This window comes from Diplotaxodon limnothrissa, linkage group LG3 (genome assembly GCF_057381915.1).
Source record: "Diplotaxodon limnothrissa isolate DT_005_m linkage group LG3, D_limnothrissa_male_GT1.1, whole genome shotgun sequence".
Taxonomy (NCBI): domain Eukaryota; kingdom Metazoa; phylum Chordata; class Actinopteri; order Cichliformes; family Cichlidae; genus Diplotaxodon; species Diplotaxodon limnothrissa.
The window spans coordinates 18620707-18640415 of record NC_140598.1 but is presented as its reverse complement, the minus strand read 5'-3'; the positions used below and the strand labels follow the sequence as shown (position 1 = coordinate 18640415).

The 19709-nt window shown below is 37.7% G+C and overlaps 3 protein-coding genes across 3 annotated transcripts in view; 2 read left to right on the top strand and 1 right to left on the bottom strand.

Annotated features, from left to right (window-relative positions):
- The window catches only part of LOC146634776 (protein NLRC3-like), a 239633-nt gene that overhangs the window by 116216 nt on the left and 103708 nt on the right, over positions 1-19709 (top strand). The window lies entirely within an intron of this gene.
- Positions 5202-10269, top strand: LOC146634780 (uncharacterized). Its single transcript, XM_085379141.1, has 9 exons — positions 5202-5569; positions 6728-6940; positions 7184-7319; positions 7515-8008; positions 8190-8500; positions 8612-8787; positions 9150-9322; positions 9504-9718; positions 10010-10269. Exons 1-9 carry the CDS (start codon positions 5202-5204, stop codon positions 10267-10269), a joined length of 2346 nt encoding a protein of 781 aa, XP_085235267.1.
- On the bottom strand, positions 10585-12453 carry LOC146634779 (uncharacterized). The gene is made up of 3 exons (XM_085349798.1): positions 12002-12453; positions 10970-11492; positions 10585-10608 (listed from the first exon to the last, which is right to left on the bottom strand). The coding sequence occupies exons 1-3, from the start codon at positions 12322-12324 to the stop codon at positions 10585-10587; spliced, it is 870 nt and encodes a 289-aa protein (XP_085205924.1). The 5' UTR covers positions 12325-12453.

Below are 19709 nucleotides of genomic sequence, written 5' to 3'. Positions count from 1 at the left end.
TGTAGGTTTGGTTTTTTTACAGAGTCACCGGGAGCCTCACTATCAGAGGGAGGAGCAGGCTGGTGTTTCAGTGTGGCATGGTCACTGGGAGCCTTGCTGTACGAGGCTATAGGAGAAGTAACCTTTGACCTTGCCTCCAGTGCCCTAAAGATGCCCTCTTCAATTACTGCATCATCCACTTCATCCTCATGTGAGACCATTCTTGGTGTGGGATTTGAAGTCCTCAGAAGTGCCAGTTCCTTAACAATGCGTCTGTCCCTTTAACATAGACATCTGCTGGGCCCAGTATCACTCCAGAGCTGTATATATGGTTGTGTGCTTTAGATCTAGGGCTGGCTCACCCACACACAAAAACCACACAGAGACAGCAACTCAAAAACATACCTGTAATTCATGGACCTTTTCCAGGTGCTTGTCAAGCCAATTAAGACATTTTGACTGACATAAGCAGACTGGAAAATCCAGATTTGCAGAAAAGCCGTAAAAATAGTTAAAAATGCTGTAATAGAAATTGGGTGTATAAAAAAGGTAGTAATTAAATGAATGCAGTGATTAGAAAAAAAGGTGTTGGAACAGTAAAGATGAATTTAGTCTCCTTTAGAATTTATTACGACTTACAGCTTTCTCAAAAGAGTCAGCTCAATCTCATTTACCACCTGCTCTGTTGTTCTTAGGTGTTTGCCAATATCAATGGGACGCTTATGTCCATTTCTGACATTGAGATGCCTTTGATTCTTGAAGACGACAGCAACCTGTTGCTGTTCGTCTGTACTCTGTGGCTCTCCGATGTTCACAAACACCAACTGTACACAAACACAGGACTCATACAAGTACTGAAGGAGAAACATTATTGAATTATTAAATCAAAATTAGGTAAGTTTTGTTTTGTCTTACTGTGCCTTTTAACATTTACAAATGTCCTTAAAAACAAATTATCTGCACTACTGTTAGTAATTATGCAAAATTAATTGTATTACCTTTGATATTAACTGCAAATGCAAAGTGACTAAGGGGATAGTAAATGCATTAACGGATACGAGGCGTTATTGTGTTAATTATAATTAATTAACAACACAATGACATTCAGATCACAATTCTGATTGCAAAAGTTGCCAGACAGGACAGGTCAACAAAACATAAAACAATGACAATATACGTGCACGCATTGTAACAGCAGTGTGGCGAGGAAGGACCAGCTAGTAGGTCCAGCGGGCATGTGGTGTGGAGGTTAGCTTGACAATTCAGAGGCCTGTCAGTTAAATAGAACAACAGATCTTTATTTGCCATTAACCGAACAAAACCATACAAGCCACAGCTCTAACCTATTCGTACATACATGTGCGGGGGTTGGGTTGTCCACGGCGCCAGCCTGCAAATGCAATGAGAGCAGCATGCGCGACTGTAATGACTGCTGCTGCACTCACACTAGGGGACTCTTGGATTCTGGGATATTGCATTTAGTCATTTCGAGCTGATTGGAGACCAAAACAGCCAATCAGATTTTTTTGCATCCGAGTCTGTGATTGGCTGGTTTTGTGGCACAAATATAACAGTGTAGAAAAAGAGTTGAGCACGCATGGGCAGAAATGTTGAGAGCACAAGCAACACATTGCGAACAAGCGCAAGTGCAAAAACTGTGCGAGAGGGGCTGCTGGTGTGTGTGTGTGTTTGTGTGTGTGTGAGAGATAGCAAACACTTAAATACATTTTTTGCATGCAGCTATGAATTTTGTTCACTCAAATTTAGTTTTTCTTCGCTCAAAATAAATTTCTCCTCAAAATGCAACACTTGCACCTGCAAATTTTTTTTATGTGCGCTCAGAATAGTGGCATAAAAATAAGGCCATATATCTTCTCCTAAAGTCCCTGTTTTGTGCTCTCATCTTCCGTGTCTCCACACTCCACATGCTCTCTGCTGTTCCACACTTCTCCCAGGGGAAAATAGCAGATAGCTGTAAGGAGACATACTCTCTAGCAGGCATACACTCAATGACTTTAAACTAGCCCAGACACTGACGCGGCGCCTCACACAACAATCCCTCATCAAGGAGTGCTCAGCCACACTGTTAAGTACGGTAGTTCCCCGACGAAGCTTGATTAGCTCCAGGTGTGTGATGATCTTCAGGTGTGGCCAAAAACCTGGCAGGACCACACCCACCAGGCCCAGCCACACACACACACACACACACACACACACACACACACACACACCAATAAACACAAACATAGACACAGGAACAGCAGCACAGTGCAGAAACAAACACATAAAGACAAAAAGAGTCACAACTTCTTACTAACCAGGTACCTGACAATGTATGTCTTACCTTCCCTTCAAATTTACAGATTTTGTTTTTCATATCAGCCAATATTAATATTATCACATTTTTCTCAATAATTACATGTCAGAGTATTTTAGTTTAAAGTGGATTCTTTTAATCTTCATGTAGAAAACAGATTTGATTTCATATTTATGGACAGAAATTTGTCTCCAAAGAGTTGCAAATGCGTTCGATATAAAGGGTAAACTAAGCTTAACAAATGTGTGCAGTGATTTGTGTGTAACTTTTGAGGACTCACACAAGCGTGCTTCAATCCACAAAAAGGATGTAATCTGAACGCACATAACACTATTTTACAAACGTGTACATCCAAACCGAAATAAATACTGATCATGTGCACACCATTTCTTATGTTCAGCTTTATGAATCTGATCATTCTGACTTAAATAGGAAAGGTTTTTTTTTTGTGTGTGCAAATGTCAAAAAATACACGTAACATCTCTGTCTCCTTAAAAAACCTTAAATGGGCGTGCACCAATCGCCTGATATGCACAGACCAAATCACATGCCCACATGGAGGTTTTAAGGTAAATTTAACGCTGCCAGCTTCTCACAGATCCACAAACTTAAGCTTACACTGGGACATCTGGGCTTCCGTTCTTTGGTTTTTTTGTAACATAACGTGGACGTTACTTTTTGGAAATAAATAGAAAATCTCTAATACCATAACTAGAAACTTATCAATTACAGACTCCACACAGTAGCCCGCCACATCCTGAAGTAGTGGTGGGCGGATCGATCCAAATATCGATAGTATCGATACCAAGTCAGCATCGGTATTGGATCGATGCTGGCCCGGTGAGATCTATTCTTTACTTTGAGTTCTGCTCGTTCACAACGCAGACCCCGACCCGCCACAATAATAAAGCATTTTTTTATTTAATTATAAATAAATTATTTCTCCTAATTATGTCCTGGGTTTTAATAATAAAAAGGGAAACATCACAAAAAAAGACATAAGGTCATGAAAATTAATTGCGATTTAGCAATTCAATGATGCATCCATCTTATTTATTGAACAGTATCGGTGTTTATCAATTTGGCATCATTTCTCCAGTATTATACAGCAGAAATTCTTGTCGCAGGTAATTATTTTCTTTTTTTAATATCTTTTAAAAACAGCATCCTACTGTGCCGTACACAAGGGTAGATGGTGCGCAATGAGCGAGCAATCAAGACAGAATACAGAAGTTTGAGATGAGGAATACACTGAGAGAGAGAAAGAGCTGTGCAAAAAGTGTGATTTCATAATTGTGGAAGCAAAACACCAGAAGTAAGAGGGAAATAATGATGATATTTATCAAATCTGAAGTGTAGTTTTGATCTTCTTTTGCTGCTGGTTCATTTTTGGTGATTTTTGGTTAGAGTGATGAAACCTGCAGCATCAGAATCTGTGAGATGTCGGGTTTCAGCACGGCATGTCCATGTATATGCTGTCGGGTGAACAATCCAAGCTTTGTGTGGAATCCATTTATCTGCTGTCATTTACTGTTTTAGCTGTTTGGTGGTCGTGAAATAGTTTTGTGATTTTTAACCTGCAATTCTAGTGTTTTTGGTGCAAAATACATCTATATTTAAAACTCGATCTAGGATTTAATGAATCAATATCACATTATTCAAACTGGAATCGATCTGAATTTTTTAAAGAGCCAACCTAATCCACAGTAACGTACAGCTAAGTTGTTCCCTCTATCTGCAGCTGAGCTTTGTCTGACTTTCCCCAGCAGACGAATGTCCAGCACGTACCAGCAGATTAAAACTTACATATTAACCTTTAAATGCTACTGCATACTGTCTGTAACTGGTAAATCAGGGGTGCCCAACTCCAGCCCTCGAGAGCTAACTTCCTGCAGCTTTTACACTCAAAAAAATGAATGAGGTGGATTGTTCAGTGTATATTAATTATTTATTTTCATTTTACTTAAAATATATGTTTTTGTTAAGTTAACATATGTTTTTCTAATCAAGTCTATGTAATTGTATGAGGTGCCGTAAGGGACATTATTACTGAAACGCTCTCACACACACTACTGAAATGCTCTCACACACACTACTGAAACGCTCTCACACACACTACTGAAACGCTCTCACACACACTACTGAAATGCTCTCACACACACTACTGAAACGCTCTCACACACACTACTGAAACGCTCTCACACACACTACTGAAACGCTCTCACACACACTACTGAAATTTTACCTCTCACACACACTACTGAAACGCTCTCACACACACTACTGAAACGCTCTCACACACACTACTGAAATTTTACCTCTCACACACACAACTGAAACGCTCTCACACACACTACTGAAACGCTCTCACACACACTACTGAAATTTTACCTCTCACACACACTACTGAAACGCTCTCACACACACTACTGAAATGCTCTCACACACACTACTGAAACGCTCTCACACACACTACTGAAATGTTCTCACACACACTACTGAAACGCTCTCACACACACTACTGAAATTTTACCTCTCACACACACTACTGAAACGCTCTCACACACACTACTGAAACGCTCTCACACACACTACTGAAATGCTCTCACACACACTACTGAAATGCTCTCACACACACTACTGAAACGCTCTCACACACACTACTGAAATTTTACCTCTCACACACACTACTGAAACGCTCTCACACACACTACTGAAACGCTCTCACACACACTACTGAAAATCCAAGGCATTTCAGTTGAACAGGAAGGCATTTCAGTTAAACAGGAAGGCGTTTCAGTTGAACAGGAAGGCATTTCAGTTAAACAGGAAGGCGTTTCAGTTGAACAGGAAGGCGTTTCAGTTAAACAGGAAGGCATTTCAGTTGAACAGGAAGGAGTTTTAGATGAACAGGAAGTTGTGTCCAGACCAGGAAAGTGAAGGAAAAAGTGGTACACTTCAAACCACTACACAGATGTCTACTCAGCAACCTGCTAGTAGCCTAAGTGAAGCAGCCGCATTACTCAACAGTATATTATCCTCAGCAGAGACCATCAGAACTTTGTCAAATGCCACAGTCGTGGGGCAGCAACCTGTTGCAAGTACCAGTGTGGACGGACTGGATAGTCACTTAACATCCCTCTTTCCCTCACGTCAACGTAGCAGCTTGCCCATGCCAGCGACATCTACAGTCAGGAGAGAATGTGCACCTGCACCACGTTATCAAACTCGGCAATGCTTCGGCAGCTGGACATCAGGCACCAGAAGAAAAAGGTAGTTACAAAGTTTAATGAGTTTGTATTCACTTGCCTGAAATGGGGCCATATGTAATAGTCTGATATTTAATAATATACTACAGGGCTCGCAAAATCGCTAGCCCGACGTCCCGGGGCTAGCGATTTTTCCAGGCTACCAAAATCTATCTCTGCCCTGCCCGTCGGGCTATCGTAGGAAGGAAAAATATATGTCTATGCTTTTGCATTCTTTCGGAAATGTAGCTGGGTAATTATGTCATTGGCATCGGTGAGCCACTGTCAATATGTGACATATTGAAATCGCGTTTGAATTTGCGCTTGTTTTTTGCTTTCACTTTGCAATTATGTGTTATGCAACTGTGTATAGAGAGCGACAGCACTGATTGGTGAGTGATGATAATTTGCGCACCAATTCCTCTGACATCGTCTTATCAATCGTTAGCTTACTATGCAAACATGACAAGTGAAATCTCCCGCAGCTTAAACATGTGAGAGGTTGATTGCGCAGAGAATCGCTGAGCGTTATGTGTGTGTGTGTGTGTGTGTGTGTGTGTGTGTGTGTGTGTGTGTGTAAAAGCAGCAGGATTTATATTTTAGTTCTGCTGAGCCAAATAAGACAGGTCAGGGTGAAGAAGTGACAGCCAAAGAAAAACTTACCACAAAACGGAAAAGTTATGACAAATCAGACTATAAGGCAAAAAGAAAGTGCAGCTTTATGGTTTCATGGACAAAATAATTTCTGTGGCTGCAATATGACGAGCTAAATAACCAGGGCTGCACATAAGTGGTCCGCAGGTGCGCATTCGCTGTCAAAACAAAAGACACGCACAAGATAAGAAGTTGCAACGCGTGTTTGCGTACATAGGATTTTCTGGAGGAGGACAGACATTTGTTTAGAACTCTTAAAGATGTCGAAGAAGCTCCTTTAAGCAATTACTTTGGTTTTCCTCCACCTCCAAAGAAATGTCAGAAGGAGTCCGAACCACAAAAGAAGCACGTATTCTCGGAAAAGTATAAAAAAAAGTATATAAAATTAACCCTTATGTTTGCCTAACTACAACAATTTTGTCTATGAAAGCATTCTGTGTAGGGGTTTGGATAGTGTTCTGCTGTCTGCATCTCAGTATTATTAGTTATCACTTGCTGTTGTTTATGGTATCTAATATTTATATTTCAGAGCTATGGCCCAGCAGCATGACCATTTCAACAAAGATGTTATACTACTTCCAACTCCATCATGGGGAGTAGTGTGCAAACAAGGTTCAAAATTATGGTTACACAAACATGGGCACATCCTCAGTGCTTTTGAATTCCAGAAGACCTGGGACAACCAAACTGTCGTGAAACACCTCAAGGAAAGCTTTGGTGAACGCCTTCCAGAGGATGTCAGGTAAAATACTATTGTTTATTGTTACTGTGTGTATTCATGTAATGACTTGTACTTAAAGATAATATACCAAAGTAAAGAAGTTTAAAATATCATTCATCATTATAAAAACATATGACTATACCAGTAGAATTTAAGTCATAAAAGCATACACACAAACAGAACAATATATAATAAAATATTTAACTAATACTTAAAATATTTAACTAATTAGCAATTGCTGTTGTCCCTATTTATTTTTTGTAGCCTCGAGTTTCTAATGGCTTGTGGCAATAAGCTGGTGTCTCCAAAGCTCCAAGTTGGTCAGGAGCTGAATGGGATGCTGATCCTAAAGGTTTTTAAAACCAAAGCCCTCTATGTAAGGCCATCAAGGACACTTTTAGTAAGTTACTAAAAGAATGAAAAGTAATCATGATTTGGGAAAAAACATGTCAACAATTGGGCTTCTAACAAAATAGAATATATTTATTTAAAACAAGTGTTTGGGAGCAATCAATATGGATATTTCTTATTTTAATCTTTTTAAGATAAGCTATAATTGCTTTTGATATATGTTTTTGGTCTTTTTCTGTTGAAGAGTGAATCAGATGAAGACAAAGATCCTTCCCACATCAGCTCCAAATCAGCATTAAGCAGTTGTGCAACTGATAAGGACAGTGACAATGATTGTTTTGAAGTTGATAGTTCAAAAATCCAACAAGACATGAGCAGCCAAGTCACTACAAGGTTAAGAAGTCATGTTAAAGGTGATAACCCTGGCACTAGCAGTGATGAAGAAGATGATACTGGGACCAACTGTATTCGAAGGAGTGTTGGTAAAAGGCAACGAGCAAAGCAAGGAAGTGATGGGAACAGCATTTGTGATGAAGGCTACATGGCAAGAAGTGATGACAAACCTAGCACAAGCAGTCACAGCAGAGATTTCAATGCAAGAAGTGAAGACATCCCTGCCATGAGCGTTAATGATGAAGATTATTCTTCATATTTAACTCTCGTGGCATCGCTTTCTGGCGATTCTTCAGATGATGAGGATTTAAGTCAAGCTATAATTGCGAGCTTGGAGAATCAGATGTGAGTAACAAACATACAGAATTTGAGTTTGAGACATAATTTGGGCTTTCCAGAATTGTCAAATCAATATAAACCTTTAAAGCTTTAACTCTCTATGATCAGTGTGACACATATTCTCAAATTCTGTAACATGACTACATGGCTGATATATTTTATTTTCTGTTTTATTTTCTTTTTTTAGTGCAGAAAAAGTCCCTGTTCAAGAGATACTGCTGGAACTATCAAGCAAAATTAGCACAAAACAGCAGTGCAAATTTAATATAAATCGCTCTGCTGTGTGGGAGGGAGCCTTGCGTGGTTTTCAAAGGCTATCTTATGATCCCAACTTGATGATCTGTGTGAAATTCTCAGATGATATGGGGAAAAATGAGGAAGGGGTTGATTTAGGTGGGCCAAGGAGGGAATTCTTGAGACTATTGATGGACACCATTGCCAGGTCAGCCATGTTTGAGGGGAAAGAAAACTGCAAGAACTTGGCTCTTGACAGTACTGGTAATTACCTATTTTTCTAAGATTAATAGTGGGAACTGTTTAACTGATATTTATTTTTACAGGCAACATTACTGACAATTTTGCTTTTCCTTTTATTCTGTTGCTTTGCAGCTCTCAGAGGGGACTGGTACTACATCTCTGGGAGAGCCATTGCAGTGAGCTTGGTACATGGTGGTCCACCACCTAACTTTCTGTCACCAACAGTATTTTCCCTTCTGGTTGGAAATTCAGCAAATCCAGCCCTGGAAGACATAGCTGACCTGGAACTCTTTGAAAAAGTCCAAAAGGTCTCTATATGTTTATTTTATAAATCTTATAGTGAATTGAAAATAGTTTGTGTTCCAGTTTTCTTTTGCAGGGAATGTTTATCCGGATCAGTCTGGCCATTGCTGAATGCCAAGTTTTTATATTTTGCTGCTATATTAAACTAAGATTCAGTAGATAAGGGTAGACGAAAGAGTATATTTTATCATTTTTTTAAGCACATTGTAAACATATTAAAAAAATATGTGTAGTCATTTGACTTCCAATGTACGCGCGGGCATATTGTGATTGTGTAGACCACTGGTGGCTGGGTTCCTTCTAATAGGTTATAAGACTACTGAGTAACTTCCATAACAAGCCCTTCCTCTGCTCTTTGTGATGCTAGATATCTCAAAGTACAACCCTTGAGGACCTTGAAAAGTCAAAAGAACCTCTGCTTGATTACTTGGCCAATGCAGGATGCCTGAGGCCTATGCGTTCACTAAGAGACAGGGATCTGCTGGTACATGATATTGTCATGTTTCAGGTCATCCACAGGGTTCAAGGTCCATTTCAAAGGTATTTTGGTATTCTGTGTTTTTCATATTAATTAAAATGTGATAAAAATCTTACCTATTAATCAAAATGGCCAGTTAATAACCTAGTATAACTGATTGTGCCAAATTGATAATATACAATTAACTTAGAAGCATGAAATTGCAGAATTATTGAATAAAATTTCTTTGTGCTGTTTATCCAGATTTTGTGAAGGTCTGAAAACTCTTGGGGTTCTCGAGAAAATGAGGAGGCATCCAGACAGTTTTCGCCCGCTGTTCTGCTATGAGCCACATATGCTGACTGCTGACCAGGTGGATGATCTTTTCAACATTCATCTATCTCCAGAAGGAAGCAACAGAAGAGCTGCTGAGGAGACAGTTGTTACCTTCTGGAGAGACTATCTCCAAGATGCAGAAGGTAATTGTCACTTTAGTGCACAATAAATAGATGTAACGATTTATAGGTTAGCATTTCTGAAATCTTTATTTTAAATAACATACTCATATAACAATAACACCACATTACCCTCTTGGTTGTAGTAACATTTTTACATAGTTCTTTGAGACTATTGAAAGATGAAAAGCATGCTCTATAGTCATTGCAATAACAGTCATTAAGATTCTTGCTTTAGATTTGTACTCACTGACAATTTATGTTGGCCAAATGAAATAACCTTTTAACACTTTTTTCCTTCTCTGTTTTATGCAGAAGAAGAAGGACCTTCCAAATTACAGAAGATATTGGCCTTTGCAACTGGAGCAACTGCGGTGCCACCTATTGGCTTTTCCCCAACACCCTCGATTGAGTTCATTCATAGAGGAGACGATGACTTCTCTTCTACACCAATTTTCCCTCTTGCCAACACGTGTGTTAACTGCATTAGGCTGCCACTGCATGTTTCATACCAGCTGTTCAAGGAGAAGTTTGATTTTGCATTAGGTAACACTTACGGCTTTGGGAGGGTATGAACACATTATGCTGGAGGAGTTTGCGTGTTTCTCTTTTGTATTGGTCTCTCTTTTGATTCAAAGTGAGTATTGAGTATTAACTTGTTAAGGTTTTAATATTTCCAAATTTACCTGCTTCAGTCAAATTGATGTTTTAAGACATCAATTTGACAAGAAGTGATTGTTCTTCAGGATTCATACAGGTAGATACCAATTGTTTAACAGCACGTCAGAAGTTAATTTAGATTGTTGAGTTTGAATATACAAAATTTGTGTCACTTTACTCATTTCATGTGTATGTCCATCGGTTTTTGATTTGGTTGTCTTTGTGTCTGTTTATTCTTCTGCCTGTGTCAGTTTCTGTTTGACAACAGAGCTGTCATTTTATCATTTTAAAGAAAATGGTTTCAATATGTTAGTTTCGATCACATATGTTTTCTGAAATGTTTTTTTTATATATCTTTTTTTTATTTTTTGCAAAATATTTTATTTAATGTAGAAGGTGTAAAAGTGAAGAAAACACATCTATTCCATGATTTCCATCATTTTCTAATGGATTCACTTGTTGAATTATGTTCATTGCAGTCTCATTTATGTTGATGTCAATAGCTGGAATATTGACATTATTGTTTGTTTGAAGTTCTGGTAATGGCCCTTCTTCATCAACGCCATAATAGTTATCAACATGAAAAATGTCATTTATAAACGACAGGATTCCCACATTGTTTGTGACACCTGTATGCCACAGCTGAAGAGGGGTCTGTCCTCCTTGTGTAGAGAGACCATGGTTGTTCCACTGATTGACAAATTCTGTTAATGCTCTTTCAATCCTTGGCAAATAAACATAATGCAGACAAAAAAGATGTAGCTCATTCAGTGAATCCAACATACCCTGTTCTTCCATAAAGTTAAAGATATTTATAAAGTGTCTTGATACAACTCTGTTGAGTTCTGCCCACAGTCTTTCAATTCTTTGGTTATGTACTGAAACACCTGTAATAACACTGCCTACTCCTCTTCTCTGTAACATAAAACGAGCAACCTGTATATTTTCCATACCATGATCACACCTGACCCTTAAGGGCAAACCAAAGTTTTGTATTCCTTCCAAAAATAATGACAAGACACTTGAGGCTCTGTTATTGGATAAGCAACGTAAGTATATGATAGTTCGGCTGAAGCCATCAACACAGCCATGCAGGACCAAGCGCCATCTAATCAATTTGTGGTTGCCGTCAAAATGCCTGTTGAGAGATCAGAAAGCATTACTACAGTTCCACATGTTTGTTCATATTATTTAGTAGTGAATTCCTGACCCTGTACTTAAACAAAAACTAGAGGTTTCATTTTGTACATTTACTTCAACAACAGCACACCTCTGTCTCTCACACACACACACACGTGCACACACATACACACAGTGGCATAAAATGTCTTTTTCCACACTACGTTTACCTGGCACAATTGATGTTAGAGATTAAAATTGTGATGTAAAATAAAGGATTAAACAACTCAACAGTATATACATTAGACAACATCTAAATTGATGTACTATGAATCCCCCAAATATTTAACATACTTATATCAATTTCAGTTTTTTTGGTTATTGTTATTTTTTTATTATTATTATCTTATGCTGATCATATAGATTAACTTCAGTAATGTTTTGAATGAAGGACCATTAATTTTGATGTATTGTGTTAATACTTTTAAACACAAGGCCTGATCATTTGTTTCAAACCAGTGAACTTACCATAAGTGGTTGGGGGCCTGAACACTATAGATCCTTCGCCTTATCGCATGACGACGTCTAAATGCACGTCCAATAGGATCCACTTCCTGTAGACTTTGTCTGACCCTCCAACGTTGAACTCTTAAGCCACGAGATCTCAGACTTCCAAGAATGTATACTTCCCCTGCATTTGGAGTGTTCTGTAGGATATCCGTCACAAGGCCATTCAGTTCTTGATTTGAAATATCCACATAGCTTAATGGCTCAACTCCCAAAGTTTGTCTGTGTCTGTACAGGGTTCTTCGACTTATTCCAAAGCATGATGCAATTCTCTGCCATGTCATACCAATGGAAACAAAGTGAGAAATCTGTTCAGCAGATATAGTGTATCGTGGCCGACCTGGATGACCACTCAAGGTGGTTGGGGGTAACAATCTGTGGGTCACATAAGCAGATCTCTGTCTAGCATCATATTCATGTAGCAAGCTGCAAAAGCATCTATACAAGGATTGTAGTAGGTTGGTGGCAACCCTATTATTGGGATCATATCGAGATACAGCAGCAAGAAATTCTGATAGAGTTCGTGTATGATCATCTAGCTCTCTATAAAGCCGCTCTTGTCTGATATTGTCCGAATTTTCATTTTGGAGCGCCCCAATACATTGCAGAGCACAAGTAAAAAATCTTTCAACATCTTCTTCATTGGTTCTCACCTCAAAAAACAAAGAAAGTATGTAAAAAATGACAAGGATCTGATGTAATTTCATTGTAGATGAGGTACTGTCAGACACAGTCTTTCCAGATTATACGGGCAGCTAGCATAGCCAGGATGCCCCGACTTGTTGCAATAGGCTGCTACCCTACAACAATGTTTGGATAGTCACTGATGAAGGCAAAATATTTTTCAATTATACCTCTAACAGACTGTTGTCGACGTCACCGCGGTGTTAGCTGTGCATTAACGTGTTATTTGTTTTTCCTCACCTTCCTGTGCAGCTAAAATGCCTTCCTGTTCAATTGAAATCCTCTTGGTTTTCATTAGTGTGTGTGAGAGCGATTCAGTAGTGTGTGTGAGAGCGTTTCAGTTGTGTGTGTGAGAGCGTTTCAGTAGTGTGTGTGAGAGCGATTCAGTAGTGTGTGTGAGAGCGTTTCAGTAGTTTGTGTGAGAGCGTTTCAGTAGTGTGTGTGAGAGCGATTCAGTAGTGTGTGTGAGAGCGTTTCAGTAGTGTGTGTGAGAGCGTTTCAGTAGTGTGTGTGAGAGCGATTCAGTAGTGTGTGTGAGAGCGTTTCAGTAGTTTGTGTGAGTGCGTTTCAGTAGTGTGTGTGAGAGGTAAAATTTCAGTAGTGTGTGTGAGAGCGTTTCAGTAGTGTGTGTGAGAGCGTTTCAGTAGTGTGTGTGAGAGGTAAAATTTCAGTAGTGTGTGTGAGAGCGTTTCAGTAGTGTGTGTGAGAGCGTTTCAGTAGTGTGTGTGAGAGCGTTTCAGTAGTGTGTGTGAGAGCGTTTCAGTAGTGTGTGTGAGAGCGTTTCAGTAGTGTGTGTGAGAGCGTTTCAGTAGTGTGTGTGAGAGCGTTTCAGTAGTGTGTGTGAGAGCGTTTCAGTAGTGTGTGTGAGAGGTAAAATTTCAGTAGTGTGTGTGAGAGCGTTTCAGTAGTGTGTGTGAGAGCGTTTCAGTAGTGTGTGTGAGAGGTAAAATTTCAGTAGTGTGTGTGAGAGTGTTTCAGTAGTGTGTGTGAGAGCGTTTCAGTAGTGTGTGTGAGAGCGTTTCAGTAATAATGTCCCTTACGGCACCTCATATAATTGTGCCTATTATTCAACGTACATAATACTAATGTGTTACTTGATGGCATAACATTTAAGTCAAGTCAATTAGGATCGATTCAAAGATAATTTATTTACATCAAACCATTTTTTTATTCTTAACATCTCAGAAGTCATAATTTCAACCAAGTCTTTCAAATTCTCTCCAGAGCAATAAAAATTTGTGTCATCTGCAAATAAAATCAAATTTAACCTTTTAGATACGTCACAAATATCATTAATATATAAATTAAAGAGTTTAGGTCCCAAAATAGAACCTTGAGGAACACCACATACAATCTTCAGTCTTTCAGAAGTATTGCCAAAATAATAAACATATTGCAACCTATTCTCTAAATAACTCATTAACCAATTCAATGCTACTCCTCTCACTCCATAGTTATACAATTTAGAAATCAAAATAGAATGTTGTATCGTATCAAAAGCTTTTTTTAAATCAACAAATACTCCCACTGTGTGTGTATTATGTGTTGCAGATGAAATATCTTCAATAAAAGTCAACAACGCTAATGCCGTTGACCTATTTTTACGAAATCCAAATTGGTTTTCATGTATTAGTTGATATTTTTCAATAAAACTATCAAGTCTTTGTGCAAAGAGTTTTTCTAGCAATTTTGAAAACTGTGATAAAAGAGACACTGGCCTATAATTGTTAAAACTATGCTTATCTCCTGATTTATATAATGGTATTACTTTTGCCACTTTCATTCTGTCAGGGAATACTCCTGACTGTAGCGAAAGATTAAAAATATAACAAAGAGGAGTACTTATACAATCTATTGTCTTTTTAATTATGACCATGTCTATACCATCACAATCAGTAGATTTTTTATTTTTACAATTTTTTACGATTGCTACTATTTCTTTTATGGTAGTATCGGCTAAGAATATGGAATTAACCATTCTATTATCACCTATCCAAGCTTCCTCATCTCCTGGATCATCATTTTTCCTGATTAGATTTGCTAAAATAGGTCCAACATTTACAAAAAAAGAATTGAATTCGTTTGCTACTTCGGTCTTATCTTTAACAACTTGATTATTATTAATAAAATAATTAGGCCGAACTTTGGGTGTGTTCTTATTACCCAATACCTCTTTAAAAATATTCCAAATGCCCTTAATATTATTTTTGTTTTCCTGAAAAACTTTATTATAGTAATCTTTCTTAGCTTTCCTCAATATTAATACCAACTTATTTTTATATAGTTTATATTTCATTTCCGCATTTTTAGTTCTATATATTATATACTCCCTATATAAATTATTTTTCTTTTTACACGCATTTGCAAGACCCTTAGTTATCCAAGGTTTCCTATTTATATTCTTTTTCTTATGCTTAAATGATATCAATGGACAATGTTTATCATACAAGGCCAAATATATATTTAGAAATACTCCGTATGCAATGTTGACCTCATTAACATAAACCTCCTTCCAGTCCGTTTCCATGAGATCTTGTCTAAACCTATTAATTGCTTCATCATTTCTTAACCTTCTATAACTCACAAAACTAGCTTCTTTCTTTCTTTTCATATTTAAATCGAAAATAAAAAAGACTGGTAGATGATCGCTTATATCATTTATGATGAGGCCACTTTCAATATTATTCTCCAAACTATTAATAAAAATATGATCAATTAGTGTTTCTGATTTCTCCGTTATTCTACTCGGCTTTATAATTAAAGGATAAAATCCTTTACCATATAATAATTCAAAAAATCTGACGAAGCCTTATCATTTGTCACTTTACAAAGATCAATATTGTAATCACCACACAAACATACAGTCTTATTTCCCTTAACCTTACTCAATAAATTTTCTACTGCTTCTGTAAATAACTCAATCTGTGATCCCGGTTTCCTATATATACACGTTACAATTATATTACTTCTCTTTTCTATATCCAATTCTACTGTCACAGACTCCATTAAATCATCCATAACAACAGACATACATTCAACTTTTTTACATTTCAAATCACAATTAACGAAAAGTGCCACCCCTCCTGCCTTTGTCTTAATTCTATTCACAAAGTACAAATCGTATCCTTCAATACAAAAATTACAACCCTTATTCTCATCGAACCATGTTTCAGACAGAGCAATTATTTGAAACTTGCCTCTCAGACTATACAGAAAATCTTCAATCGAAGCAAAACTTCTATAAAGACTTCTGCAGTTAATATGAATTAAAGAAAATGTATTGGCTATATCAACCTTATCCCTGAATTGCTCCTCTGTAAAATAATCACATGTGACATTACACAAACCTGTTGACCCTAAGCAATCATTGCAAATAGCTACTTTGCTATTCATTTTAGACACTAAAAGAAAAAACACTCCAGACCTTACTAGCATCACATGTGCATAACTCAAGTGTCATCTTATCATTTTTTTTTTTTTTTTTCTTTGCCTGTCCCGTTTGGCTCTTTTGCCATCAGAATTATTGTCTAAAGGCAAAGAAAGATGCCCAACGGATTTACTTTACCAAATTGAGTGTCATCTTATCAATGTGTTATGTGGTCTTCAATGTTTTTTTTTTCTTCTATTTCTGGCAGATACAGACATTTAATTTAAAATCTTGATGTTGCATCTGTCTACATACTGTTAATTACTAACCCTAATGAGCTGTTGTGTTTTATTTTGGACTGGGTTTACACAAATGCTCACTGAATGTGTTGGCAATAAAAGAAATTTAAAAAAATAAGTTGGATGTACTTAATTCATTTGTGTGGAACCTGTTGACAAAATAGATTTATGTAAAACTAATTAGTAAAGCACAAGGTGGCTGAAAATATAATATTTGAATTAATATAACTTAAATTTAACATTTTACTGCCACAAATAAGAAATGTGTTGAAGTAACTAATCTAAACTATCTAACCTGTAAATATATCATCTATGTTCATACAACATAACTTGATTTAGTTAGTCTTAAATATGTCTTGTTAATCTTAAGTAGTTTTTTTTAATTAGATGAACTAAAGATTTTTGCTTTAAACTAACATAATGCAATTTCGTGGAACCTGTTGACAAAATAATTTTAATTAAAGTGTACATTTCATTTTTTTTGAGTGTAGATACATCCTTTTTCCAACACATCTGAATCAAAGGAATGGCTTGTTACCAGGCCTTTGCCAAACTTGATGGTATGCTGAACAGCTAATCAAACCATTTGATTCAGCTGTGTTGGAGTAGGGACACATCTAAAAGCTGTAGGAAGGTAGTTCTCAAGGACTTGGAGTTTTGACACCCCTGTGGTAAATCATCTTTTCTCATTTATTTTACAAGAAGAAACGTCCACGTTATTTGGAGATATAAAAAAACTCAGGTATACAGCAGAAGCCTGGATTTCACAGTTTTGCATTCACTGTAAAATGGGAATACATTAAAAAAAGAATTGTGGTAATTGTTAAAGTGAATTGTTAAATGGTGTCATTTTTATGCTTACCATCTCTACATTGTTTTAACTCTGTGATGAAAGGAATTCCTTTGTCCCCCCTCCCCAGCCTCTTGAGGTTCTGGGGGGGCTGTAGTGTTTTATCACAAGCACATTCTTGTGAAGGTCTGATGTTTGGTAAGCTTCCTACCCTTTGTATGGCTTCACTGTGTTATCCATGGTAAACCATACATTGGGTGTGGGGGAGACTACCCTCTTTATGACCAGGATGTTGTAGAAACAGTTATGATCAGGAACACGCATTCTCACATAACACACACATAGTGCCTTGTCTTAGAACCATGTGGGTGTTGCTTTGCTGTGATGTGTATTGTGTGAACGGTTTTCCCAATAAAAGGCACCAAGCGGAGGCCGTCGTTGGGGACATTTTGTGGTAGACACCGACGAGGCCTCCCTTGCAAGTAAATCGATCGATCACTGACTGTCTTGTTTTCTTCATGATAAGTCTCTAAACTAGCGGGGCTTGTGGAAACACAGACCCAACAGTAATTTGCTGCTAGAGTGTGTGTGTGTGTGTGTGTGTGTGTGTGTGTATTTTTTTTTTTGTTTATTACAGAAGTTGATTCTGTAATTCTACAGTGTACTCTATATACTATTTATAGGCATTTCATTCACGTATAAAATGGAAAATTCAGTTTATTTTCACACAGTATAGTTTCTTGTCATTAACATATTTTCGATTAATAGATAAACTGAAAGTTCTGTTTATTTTACCATTTACATGCACTTCCTTTCACTGCAACTCATAAATGTTCTTGACACATTTAAACATACATTTCATTACATTACAACCTAATATGCCATCTGCTCAAAAATTTGTGTGTATGTGTGGGGGGGCTTTTTCAGCTTTATTTGATAGGGACGTTGGATTCTAACCCGGGCCATGTGGCACCCTCAAATATTTGAAATAAATCTGTGCCTAAAACACAACATCATTGGTACAGTTAATGTTAAATATCCTTTTCACATATCATTTCATACTTGTTGGCTTCACAGACGAACTTCAGCGGTCGCAGTTAACGTGTGGATGTTTTGCTCCTCCGTCACAGCTAATGAGCTGCTGACAATTTAGTCTGAGGAACAAAAGTGATATTTTTCCAGTGCAGGTTTAAAGTGCTTCAATTAGTGATAGCTGTTGATCCACACATCAAATCATCTCTAAGGATCGGAATGTTGAAGACAAACACAGAAATATATCTGCTTATTATGAGGTTAAAAGCTTGATATAGACATAACACTTTATAACATGTCAGCAGCATATAACAGCCCTGCACACCAGCACTGTGCTTATATTAGACTTTAATCAACATATAGTTATGATTTCATCACATTAGCTCAATGGGCTCACAAAAATATTCCACTAATGTAACCTTATGGCTTTATTGAAATATTGGATTTGTATATGGTGTGTTTGGATAAATGATGTATCATACTGTGAGATGTCCTGCAAAACAAACTAACACACTAAGTTTGTGTTCTTCAAATACTGAGGAATTTTTGTTGGGTTACCAGGTTAGCTTGGGTTACCCCGTGCTAGCAGTGTCCAAGTGTTTTGTCCCCCCCCCCCCCTTTCATATCGCGCCCCCCCTGCAATGGCTCTGTGTCCCCCACTAGGGGGCGGGCCCCACACTTTCGGAAGGTCTGTCCTAACAGCAGCATTTTTAGGCCTGTTTTTCTCTTGGAGAGTCAGTCTCAAAGGTTTGGACCTTCTGGTGTCATCACGAATCCAGGCAGACCATCTTCAGAGAAGACAGCTTCCCTTTGTTTCTGTCTGTTAGTATCTGAGTGTGGCAGTCCAAATCCAAAACTATACTACGATGCACATCTCTGGGCAAAAAACACAAATATGTGACACAAACCACAAGGCAGCTGTGCAATATAAAATAATGGGGCTACATGAGCCTTAAAGTGTTTAGTAAAGCTCTGTGTTCGATTGGTGTTCATGGCCAGATTTCAGTTACATCAAGTGTGGCAGAGATTTGTTGCATTTCAGCTGATAATGCTTAGATTGATTCACTCAGTTCAATCTATATACCAATGTTCTCCTGTCTAGTATAAAGATTGGATAGTGTGCTGTCAGCGTAGGGGATGGAAATCAGCTAAGGTAGCTGTGAAACATCTGTTTCCATCTTGTTGAGTTCAGCTGTTTAAATGAACAAAGAGCAGCAGGTCAGCTGATCACAGCCTGTACTGAAGCTCACATTAGAAATCATTGTGAGCTGTGATTCTGTTCTCCATGCTGAGCCACTACAAAAGCTCTGAGGGTTTCCCCCAACTTCCAAACCCTTTACCATGTAAACAACAGGAAAGAGTTATTTTTAAGATTCTCTTTCACTGCTTGTGTCATATAGAACGGTTTCAAGGGAACAAGTAGGATTTACATTAGAACAACATTTGGATACTCATCTAATTATATTATATTATTAATTACAATAGGTTACAATTGTC

Coding starts and splice junctions, on each gene's coding strand:
- LOC146634780 (XM_085379141.1), top strand. CDS start 5,202: ATGAACAGGAAGTTGTGTCCAGACCAGGAAAGTGAAGGAAAAAGTGGT. Junction 7,320..7,514: donor GGCCATCAAGGACACTTTTA/GTAAGTTACTAA, acceptor TTTCTGTTGAAG/AGTGAATCAGATGAAGACAA. Junction 9,719..10,009: donor CTATCTCCAAGATGCAGAAG/GTAATTGTCACT, acceptor TGTTTTATGCAG/AAGAAGAAGGACCTTCCAAA.
- LOC146634779 (XM_085349798.1), bottom strand. CDS start 12,324: ATGACATGGCAGAGAATTGCATCATGCTTTGGAATAAGTCGAAGAACC. Junction 11,493..12,001: donor CAGGCCCCCAACCACTTATG/GTAAGTTCACTG, acceptor ATCTCTCAACAG/GCATTTTGACGGCAACCACA. Junction 10,609..10,969: donor ATACAGGTGTCACAAACAAT/GTGGGAATCCTG, acceptor GTTGTCAAACAG/AAACTGACACAGGCAGAAGA.